Source organism: Trichechus manatus, unplaced genomic scaffold, assembly GCF_000243295.1.
Source record: "Trichechus manatus latirostris isolate Lorelei unplaced genomic scaffold, TriManLat1.0 scaffold00047, whole genome shotgun sequence".
NCBI lineage: Eukaryota > Metazoa > Chordata > Mammalia > Sirenia > Trichechidae > Trichechus > Trichechus manatus.
In genome coordinates, this window is record NW_004443983.1 from 9,279,160 (window position 1) to 9,290,472 (window position 11,313).

The window sequence follows — 11,313 nt, forward strand, 5'->3', positions numbered from 1 at the left end:
GATTCAAATTCCTAAGAAATAAACCATTGCTAGGTTGGGTCAGTTTGTGGTCCTGTAATTAATAGCCCTTTCAGAAGCACAAGGAGTAGCAAAGGCTGTTGTTCCCTAAAAGAGGGGCTCAACAGACAAAAACATATGGCCATACACAAATTCTCTTAAATTTTACATAAAATCATCACCACTTTCAGAGATAGGACTTTGGAAGAAAGTCAGAAGCACCATTCCAATTTAGCCTCTTGAAATAAGTGTACCTCAAAGTGCTAAAGCACAGGTAAATTTTAGAACACCAATGAAAATAATGTTCTTAAACCTGCAAAACAAGCGTTTCTTTCTAAAGCTTAAAAGTCCAAGGCTTTCCATATGTTAAAAAAACTAGCAACTGCAACAATTTGATTACAATTAACAGATTAAAAGAATGTAATGTAGACTGGCTGTTCATAGATCCCAAAGATGATTTAACTATTTTCTTTTAGTTTTAGGTTTACACTGTCTAAGCTTCCACTACCGATTTTATTCACTTTAATTACTTCTTCTGTTGGCATTAATCTGTTCATAAACAAAAACTACTGAGGTCAGTTTCAAATTTTATTTCATTAACTTAAAAAGATGGACCAATTATATATTTCAAATGTTATTACATTTATCTCAAACACAAGTTTACATAGAGGATAAACAGATATAGGATTTCAAGTAACTTATGGTACAGTCCACTGTCTAAAAAATATGCTTCTTTCATCCATGACAAGCACTGAAAGGCAATTTTTTTCTTTTATACTGCATAAAAGCTAGATGCAACACTTTTGATGTAAATTTATTTCATGTCAATTCAGATGCTGAAGCTGGGAGGCACAAAAGTTCACAGTTAAAAATGCAAATAAAAAGGTTCTTCTGTTTCTCTCAGATACAAAATGGAGGCCTCCATTCACGTCTCTTACAGGAGTACCACATACTTGATTCTTACACCAGGTCACTTCTTCTTCTTCCCTTTTCCTTTTTTACTTCCCTCTCCTTGCTGAAGACTCTGGTCACCACCTCCTGTTTTTTGTGTCCTTGTTTTTAGTTTAGGTATCATTTCTGCTGCATACAACATTACTGACTTACCTGGGAACCAGAGATTAGACTTAGTACATGAGAAATAAGACATAAAAGGTCATTGACTTGAACATCATGAAGTCCAGAAAACCATCACCATATTAAGAAAACGGGAAGGAATTAAACCAAAAAAATCAAATGACTATGAAGACAGTGACTTGTTCAAGTGAGAGCCTCTGCTGGAGAAAAAGAAGTACTGAGATTGAGAACAATGCTGAAAATATCTAAATGAACAAAATCAAAATTTCAAACACTAAGTTTGAAACAAAATTTTGGTCTTGGTCCTAACATATCTAAAAATAATGAACTGGAAACAAAGAGTCAGAATACAGTTGTATCTTTAAGCTACAGAAACACATGGTTGTTGAAAGTCTTAAATAACAGAAATTAAGTGTTATTAAGCTATACTAGATCTCACCGATATGCTTAGATGATCCACCCGTACATGCACTCCTGCTGTGTACCTACCAGCTCCAGTAGTCACCTTCCTCATTCTAACACACCAAGTCCCTCAGCTTTCCTCTCTTTTTATTATCTTACATCTTCTTCCTGGAAACTGGATGTACCATTTGTCCAACCTCAATTTTTACCTGTATTTTATTTACTGGTCAAATCAAGTTTTTTCCTCTATCTTTTGAAAGACAGTATAACAAGTAAGAAGATTGAGTCAGTAGTCAAAAACCTCCCAACAAAGAAACGTCCAGGACCAGATGGCTTCTCAGATGAATTCTACCAAACATTTACATATATATATATTCTTTTTTTTCAGTTGCTACTGAGTTGATTCCAACTCATGGAGACCCCACGTGTTTTAGCGTATAACTATACTCCACAGAGTTTTCGATGGCCGTGACCTTTCAGAGGTAGACTGCCAGGACTTTCTTCCGAGGTGCCTCTGGGTGGATTTGAACCACCAATCTTTTGGTTAGTAGCCAAGAGCTTAACTGTTTGCACCACCAGGGACTCCATTCTACCGAACATTTAAAGAAGAATTAACACCAATCCTTCGCAACCTCGTCCAAAAAATAGAAAAGGAACACTTCCTAACTCATTTTATGCAACCAGCATCACCCTGATATCAAAGACAGAAGAATATTACCAACCAATATCCCTTATGAATATAATGCAAAAATTTCAACACTAGCAAAACTATTCTAACAGCATATTAAAAGGGTCATATTATGACCAAATGTGATCTTTTCCAAGAATGGATGGGTAATTCAACATAAGAAAATCAATCAATGCAACACAACACATTAATAGGACAAGAGGGAAAAAAAAAAGACAATCACCTCAACTGATACAGAAACGGCAGTTGTCAAAATCCACACCCATTCATGATAAAAATATCCAGCAAACTACAAACAGATGGGAATTTCCTACACATCATCAAGGGCATTCATGAAAAACCCACAGCTAACAACATACTCTATGGTAAAAGACTGAAAGCTTTCCCCCAAAGATCAGAAAAAAGACAGGGATGCTACTTTCACCACTTCTACTCAACATTGTACCATAAACTCTAGCCAGAGGAATTAGGCAAGAAAAATAAATAGAATCTGAATAGAAAATGAAGAAGGAAAATTATCTCTGTTCAGGGAGGACACGCTCTTATATGTAGAGAACCCTAAAGGATACACTAAAAATACTGTTAGAGCGAATAAATGAATTCAACAAATATGCAGGGTACAAGATCAACATACAAACTTCAGCTGTATTTCTATGCACTAGTAATGAACAATCTGAAAAAGAAATTAAGAAAACAATTCCATTTACAGTAGCATAAAAATAAAATATTTAAAAATAAATTCAATCAAGGAGGTAAAAAATATTTATACACTGAAAACTATAAAACATCGCTAAAAGACCTGAGTAAATAGAAAGACATTCTTTGTTCATGGACTGGAGGACTTAATGTTGTTAAGATGATGATTAATACTCAAATTAATCTACAGATTCAATGCAATTTCCATCACAATCCCATCATTTTTTGCAGAAATGGGAAAAAAAATCTTAAAATTTCTATGGAATTTCAAGGGACTCCAGATAGTCAAAACAATCTTGGAAAGAACAAAGTTAGAGCACTCGTATTTGCCAATTTCAAAACTTACTACAAAGCTACAGTAATCAAAACAGTGCTGTACTGGCATAAGAACAGACAAGTAGACCAATGGAATAGAATTAAGGGCCCAGAAATAAACTCTCACAATTGTGGTCAACTGATTTCAACAAGGGTGTTAAGTCTATTCAGTGGGAAAAGAAGAGTCTCTTCAACAAATGGTGTGGGGAAAACTGGATATCCACATGCAAAAGAACAAAGTTTAACCTTTCCTTATACCACATACAAAAATTAACTCAAAATGGTTTCAAGACCTACATTTAAGAGCTGAAACTATAAAACTCTTCGAAGAAAACATAGAGGGAAATCTACACAACACTGGACTTGGCAATGCTTTTCTAAATATGACGCAAACGGACAACAAAAGAAAAAATTAGATGAACTGGACTTCCTCAAAATTAAAAACTTTTGTGCAGCAAAGGACACTATCAAGAAAGTGAAAAGATAACCCAGAGGATGGAAGAAAATATCTGTAAATCATGTATCTGATAAGGGATTTGTACCTAGAATACATAAAGAACTACTAAAATTCAAAAATAAAAACAATCTATTTAAAAATGAGCTAAGTATCTGAATAGACATTTCTCCAAAGATGACATATGAATGGCAATGAGCACATGAAAAGATGCTCATCATCATTAGGGAAATGCAAATCAAAACCACAATGAGACAGCATTTCACACATTCTGTGATGGCTATTAAAAAACAAACCAACAAAAATCCAGAAAATAACAAGTGTTAGTAAGGATGTGGAGAAACTGGAAACCTCATGCACTGCTAGTAGGAATGTATAACGGTGCAGTCACTGTGCAAAGTTTGGCGGTTCTTCAAAAAGTTAAATGTAGAATTACCATATGACACAATAATTCTAATCCTAGGCATATACCCAAAAGAACTGACAAAAGAGAGTCAAACAGGTAACTGTATGTCAATGTTCATAGCAGCATTATTTATACTAGCCATAAGGTGGAGACAACACAAGTGTCCATGAACAAATGAATGGATACACAAAATATGATTTATATATACAATGGAGTATTATTCAGCCATAAAAATGAAATTCTGATACACGCTACAATAGAGATGAACCTTGATAACACCATGCTTAGTGAAATAAGCCAAACACAAAAAGATAAATATTATGATTCTATTTATATAAAAATCTAGAATAGGTAAATTAATAAGAGACAAAAGTAGATCAGAGGTTACCAGGGGCTGGAGGGAGGGAGAAATGGGGATTTACCGCTTACTAGGCACAGAGCTTCTCTTTAGGGTAATGAAAAAGTTCTGGAAATAGTGGTGATGATTACACAATACTGTGAATGCACTTAATGCCACTAAATGTTCACTTAAAAATGGAATATTTTTTATGTTATGCATATCTTACAATTTAAAAAAAAAAAATATATGAAGGAGAAAGAACACATCAGAACATAGTATCTACTGCCTCCTAAGTTAGACTCTAAGTTTCCAGTAATGCCTGCCTGCCAATCCTGACAGATTTTAGTATACAAAAACCAAGCTATTTTAATTCAACTAAAAACACTTGAATTGTCAGTTTGGGGTTATTGTGTTAAGAAAAAAATTACAAATTAAATGAATACATCATTTTTTTTTTCATTGTTGTAGTTTAAGGTGAAAGTTTACACTTCAAGTTAGCCTCCTGTACAAAAATTTATACACTGTTATGTGACCCTAACTGCTCTCCCTATACTGTGACAGCACACTCCTCCTTTCCACCCAATTTCCCACATCCATTCAACCAGCTCCTAACCCTCTCTGCCTTCTCATCTCACCTCCAGACAGAAGCTGCCCATTTAGTCTCATGTATCTACTTGAGCTAAGAAGCACACTCTTCATGAGTATCATTTTATTTCCCATAGTCCAGTCCAATCTTTGTCTGAAGAGTTCGCCTCGGAAATTGTTTTAGTTCTGGGCTGAGAATCCGGGGGCCATGCTTTCTGGGGTTCCTCCAGTCTCAGTCAGACCATTAAGTCTGGTCTTTTTACTAGAATTTGAGTTCTGCACCCTATCTTTCTCCTGTTCTGTCAGGGACTCTTTGTTGTGTTCCCTGTCAGGGCGGTTACTGGTGGTAGCTGGGCACCATCTAGTTCTTCTAGTCTCAGGCTGATGCAGTCTCTGGTTTACGTGGCCCTTTCTGTCTCTTGGGCTAATACTTGCTTTGTGTCTTTCGTGTTCTTCATTCTCCTTTACTCCGGGTGGTTGGGACCAATTGATGCATCTTAGATGGCCACTCGGCAGCTTTTAAGACCCCAGACGCCACTCACCAAAGTAAGATGCAGAACATTTTAATAAACTATGTTATGCCAATTGACCTAGATGTCCCCTGAAACCACGGTCCCCAGACTCTTACCCCTGCTACTCTGTCCCTCGAAGTGTTTGATCATATTGAGGAAACTTCTTAGCTTTGGTTTAGTCCAGTTGTGCTGACTTCCCCTGTAGCGCGTGCTGTCCTTCCCTTCACCTAAGATGATTCCTGTCTACTATCTAGTTAGTGAAGTCCCCTCTCCCTCCCTCTCCACCCTCATAACCATCAAAGAATGTTTTCTTCTGTGTTTAAACCTTTTCTTGAGTTCTTATATTAGTGGTCTCATACAATATTTGTCCTTCTGTGCCTGACTAAATTCACTCAGCATAATGCCCTCCATATTTGTTCATGTTATGTTACACAGATTCATCGTTCTTTATCGTTGCATAGTTGAATACATCAATTTTTAATTAAAATTTTTAGAAATAAAATACTTAGATAAGTAAAGAATAACATGTAAAGAAACACTTATATTCCCAGTACTCAAAAGCAACATTTTGGAATATTGATGTCCAGTTATTTTTTTTAAGAAATAAAACACTAGAGATTAAGCTACAGTCTGCTTATCATCACCCTTCATGCTCTACCTCCTGCTCATCAGGTTAACTACAGGTAGTCCCTGACTTACAACGTATTCAAGTTACAACGAACTGCACTTATGACTGTCTTTTCTTTGGTACAACTTATCGTTAGTAATACACACTACATACGATGTTGGAGCACATAATTTGCTGATGTTATCATTCTCAGATGTTCATGCACAGATGTTCAAAGATTGGATTTATAAAGATACTCATAATAAAAGGCAATAATAATGAAAACTAAAAAAAAAAAAAAAAAAGAGGTATTCGATTTATGTCACTTATGTCAGAACTGACTCATGATGGTGTCATCAGAACAGAACCCTGTCATAAGTTGGGAACTTACCTGTACTATCTTAAGATTGGGTGTATCCTTCCAGTCCATTTCAAAAATATATACATACATATATCAACAAATAATAGTAGTATTTTATATTTAAACTTACCTAAGTGGTATCAGACCATACATTTCCCTTGCTTTTTTCACTCAGTATTGCTTTTTAGATTAAGGATAGAAATTATTAACAGATTTCAAGGGTCTCCAGTATCTGAAAAGGTAATTAACATCTAACCATTTAATGATTTATTTTATACTCTTAACTTGGGAGCAATAGATGGACTTCTAGAGATTTATAAAATGTTCACAAAATGATTTTTTTGAGAAAGGGTTAACAGGTTTCAACACATTCACAAAGAGTTTCTTCACCTAAAAGAAGTTAGAACCATTGTTTACCACTCTTCACCTAACAGTAGCAAAATGTGTAAAATACAAATTACGATTTGTACATTTTAAAAGGTCAGTTTTGAAACCTATTTTTGTATTACAGAGGAATAACCTGTCCCAGAACTCCATTTATTTAAAAGCGCTTACGTGATGGAAACTGTATAAGACAGAAGCTGCCATCTTCCTGTTTGAGCTGGACCCGGACTCTGCCCCTGTACTGAACATCACGATTCCATTCTCTAGAGTACAATTTATTTTTCTAACATAAAAAACAAAAACAAAAACAGGCTTTAAGAAAGTATTACATCAATGAGATTACTGTGGAAAACAGTGAAGAAAGAACCACATAATACCTCAAGAAACGCATTAAGTCCAACTGCTAAGCATACATCTTGAATTTCTGTAGCTGTAGGATTTTCAACAGCCTGAAACAGTTAAAAACAAAAACACTGAACAGCTTAGCCTGAGGAGGATTACTGCTATACTGCTGCGTAGATTCTTTCAAATACTATGGTCAAAGCACATACCAAAACCCTAGGTTTATTTATTTATTTTTTTTACCAGATACAGTTGTTTCAACCTTAAATTTTAAAAATTCCTGAGAATAATATTGATTCATACTTGTGTGCCCGTCTCTCTTCTAATAAAATGTAAACTTCACCAGGGAAAGAATTTTGTTTTTTTTCACCAGCACTTCACATGCTGCTCAATGAATGCTGATTAAACAGCTATTACAGATACAACCACTTTAGAAAACTGGCAGTATCTACTGAAGCAGAACATATGCATTCCCTATAATTCTGCAATTCCACTTCTAGGTATATATCCAACAGAAATGCAAAAGTACATTCACCAAAAGATAAGTTCAAGAATGTTCACGACAGTACTATTCAGATTAGCCCCAAACTAGAAACAACCCAATTGTCCATCAGCAATAGAATGGACTGTGATATATTCACACTATGTAATAGTATAGAGCAGGGGTTTTCAACTGGGCAATTTTGCCTCCCAAGGGACATTTGGGAATATTTGGAGGACATTTTTGATTCCCACGAGTGTGAGTGTGTGTGTGTGAGTGTGTGTGAGTGTGTGTGTGTGAGTGTGTGTGTGTGTGTGAGTGTGTGTGTGTGAGTGTGTGTGTGTGAGTGTGTGTGTGAGTGTGTGTGTGTGAGTGTGTGTGAGTGTGTGTGTGTGAGTGTGTGTGTGTGTGTGTGTGTGTGTGTGTGTGTGTGTGTACTGGCATCTAGTGGGTAGAGGCCAGAGATGCTGCTAAACATCCTAAAATGCACAGGACAGTCCCCCACAACGAAGAATTATGCAGCCCAAAATGTTAATAGTGCTGTTGTTCAGAAACCCTGCTATGAGGAATAAGAATTAACAAGCTACACTTAAAAATGAGAATAAATCTCAGAAGCATAAAGTTCAGTGAAACAAGCCAGATACCAGAGTACACAATGTATAATTCCATTTATAGAGTTAAAAAATATGTAATGTATGGTGTCAGAATTCAGAACAGTGGTTATCCTTGTATGTGTGAGTATACAAGGGGACAGTGACTAGGAGGGGACATGAAGGAATCTTCTGGGGTGCTGGTAATGCTTTTTTTAAAATTTGGGTGCTGGTTACCCAGGTGTGCTCATTTAGTGAACATTAATCAAGCTATATACTTATGATTCATATATATTTCTGTATGTAGGCTATCCAACAATAAAGTTTATTAAAAAATCAATCAACCAATCCATGCTTGGCTTTACTCCTTCCTACAATTTCAATCATGCTCCAAACTATCTGAGGGCTTGCTACCAGAGGCCTCTGTCACAGTGGCTTGATGTCACAAATCATTCTCTTTTTTTTATTGTACTTTAGAAGAAAGTTTACAGAGCAAACTAGTTTCTCATTAAACAATTAATACACATATTGTTTTGTGACACTGGTTGCCAACCCCACAACAAATCAACACTCTCCCCTTCTCAACTTGGGTTCCCCATTACCAGCTTTCCTGTCCCCTCCTGCCTTCTGGTCATTGCCCCGGGCTAGTGTGCCCATTTAGTCTCGTTTTGTTTTATGGGCCTGTCTAATCTTTGGCTGAAGTGTGAACCTCAGGAGTCACTTCATTACTGAGCTAAAAAGGGTGCCTGGAGGCCATACTCTTGGGGTTTCTCCAGTCTCTGTCTGACGAGTAAGTCTGATTTCTTTTTTGGTGAGTTAGAATTTTGTTCTACATTTTTCTCCAGCTCTGTCTGGGGCTCTCTATTGTGATACCTGTCACAGCAGTCGGTGGTGGTAGCTGGGCACCATCTAGTTGTGCTGGACTCACTCTGGTGGAGGCTGTGGTAGTTGTGGTCCATTAGTCTTTTGGACTAATCTTTCCCTTGTGTCTTTAGTATTCTTCATTATCCCTTGCTCCAGACAGGGTTAGACCAGTAGAGTATCTTAGATGGCCATTCACAAGCTTTAAGACCCCAGACGCTACTCACCAAAATACACTGTACAAAATCTTCTTTATAAACTATGTTATGCCAATTGAGCTAGATGTTCCCCGAGACCATGGTCCCCACAGGCATTTTTCTTAACAAGTACTTTGGCATCTTCTCTCTTACCCTGAGGCAGCAAAGTAGACTTTCTTTCACATATATTTAGGCAACAAAATGGAAGCTATTAAATAACACAAAAATAACTATTCATTGCTTTAGACCAAGTTACCTCAAATCTCTCACTGTGATTATAAAATGTATATGATTCTTTACAAAGTAGAATATGACATCAATTTTGAAAATAAAAGCTTCTACAAAGATCGTTTACTTGGCATTAGGCACTTGCCAAACTTTAACCACTAGGCAACACAGAATTTGGGTTTTCCTACCCAAAGAGCACAAGAGAGAAATCATATTCTTTTTAAACATCCTACTTTAGTAAAATATTAATTTTAAACTAACTTCCTTAAAAAATAAATAAAAATAACATAGAACTCAACAAAGCTGACCTTTCTTCCAATCTTTGTATTTTTCCAAACTCAACTCATTTTGGACATTATACTGTACAGCACCAGGATTTTAATTTCCTTTATTAAGCCAAAGATTATCATAACCTATGATTAAAAAAAAAAAAAAAAAAGTGCAAGCCCTACAGACTCCCACTTACTTCTTTAGAAACACAGGCTCATGAAGAACCCCTTTAAAAATCTTTTTATAGCTATAGATTAACGCCTTTCTGACTTCACTAATATTAAGGAAAGCTCCCCAATTCTTACCTGATGTTCCGCTCAGATCCTAAAGAAATATAATAAGCTAAAAGAAACTCTTGTGGCTCTAAGAGGACACCTCTCCCAACCCTAAAGGGCAGAGATGCCAGTCACCTCCTCACCTTATTTATGGGGATGCGCCTCCCCTCCGCGATGGTCTTCTTGTTATTTAAATAAGCAGGGTAGATACAAATGAACCTAACATAGAAAAGGCACAGCTGTTATCACCAGAACAGTATTTCCTCAAACTCAGTCATTATCGTCACCATCACGATTGCCAGTACACCTATACTATTACCTACTTAATTTTTTTTCCCTTTGAATTCTCTTTTACTTAAGTTACTTAAAAAGAACCCTTTATTTCTTAGGTGAAGAAACCAACATCACTTGCTAGAGAAGATAACCGCTAAACACACACACACACGTACAATAAAAACAAAGCAATGCTATAACTATTCAGTTAGATACAGCTGCCTGTTCCTGAGGCTGGGACTCACCGTCTTACGTAAAAAACAGTGGTGTTCTAGACATTAAAGAACCCAAACTTCTCGGGATTGGAACAAGCTCCCCGGGAGAGGCGCAGGGCCTGCGGCCAGGGCCGAGCTCCACCGGCGAGGCCGTTCTCAAAAAGGGGCGGCGCAGCCCCGGGGGCTCGCAGCACGCCCCTTTCTTCCTCAGAACCCACCTACCTCCCCGGGACCCACCTGTCCTGGTCGGCAGGGGACCGCGCAGCGGCGCAAGCCATCTCCACCCGGGGCCGCAGAGAGCCAGCTCGGAATTCGTAAAAAAAAAACCGGCCGGACCTCGGTGCGGAGAGACAGCCGAGACCGCCCCCTCCTCCGGCGGAAGTCCTGCCTTCTGAAACACCTACGCGTCCACCGCTTTTTACGGTTCGTTTGTTCCGGCACCTATCGCTCGGAGCCAGGGTCTGTAGTCTCTGATGTGGCGTTTAGAGAGGATCCCGCGAGAGGACGCGCAAGCTTCTGATTGCTTCCCTTCTCAGATCCCGCCCACAAGGGGGTCTTAGGCGCACGCGCTGTCGCTAAAACTGGGTTAATTTTTCACGTTCTTTCTTGCCCGTTTTCACGCCGATATTGGTTAGTGGTACGTGCCCTGCCGTCAGGCAAGAGCTTTGCGTTGCGGAGAAGCTCAGCACTTCCGAGCGGAAATGCAGGTGTTAGAGCAGGAAAGGAAATGACATATACGTGTAACTTTTACTCATTAGGG

At 37.7% G+C, this 11,313-nt stretch overlaps 1 protein-coding gene across 1 annotated transcript; it reads right to left on the reverse strand.

Annotated features, from left to right (window-relative positions):
- Nucleotides 1–840: 840 nt before the first annotated feature.
- Nucleotides 841–10,955, reverse strand: SRP19 (signal recognition particle 19). Its single transcript, XM_004376991.2, has 5 exons — nucleotides 10,791–10,955; nucleotides 10,209–10,284; nucleotides 7,199–7,270; nucleotides 6,993–7,104; nucleotides 841–1,101 (listed from the first exon to the last, which is right to left on the reverse strand). Exons 1-5 carry the CDS (start codon nucleotides 10,829–10,831, stop codon nucleotides 968–970), a joined length of 435 nt encoding a protein of 144 aa, XP_004377048.1. The 5' UTR covers nucleotides 10,832–10,955; the 3' UTR covers nucleotides 841–967.
- Nucleotides 10,956–11,313: the final 358 nt, after the last annotated feature.

What these genes read in the sequence shown, in the direction of transcription:
- SRP19 (XM_004376991.2), bottom strand. Translation starts at nt 10,831, where the DNA reads ATGGCTTGCGCCGCTGCGCGGTCCCCTGCCGACCAGGACAG. An exon ending in TCCCCTGCCGACCAGGACAG is followed by an intron (nt 10,285 to 10,790) that starts GTGGGTCCCGGG and finishes TTTCTATGTTAG; the next exon opens with GTTCATTTGTATCTACCCTG. An exon ending in GACTTAATGCGTTTCTTGAG is followed by an intron (nt 7,105 to 7,198) that starts GTATTATGTGGT and finishes TTTTTATGTTAG; the next exon opens with AAAAATAAATTGTACTCTAG.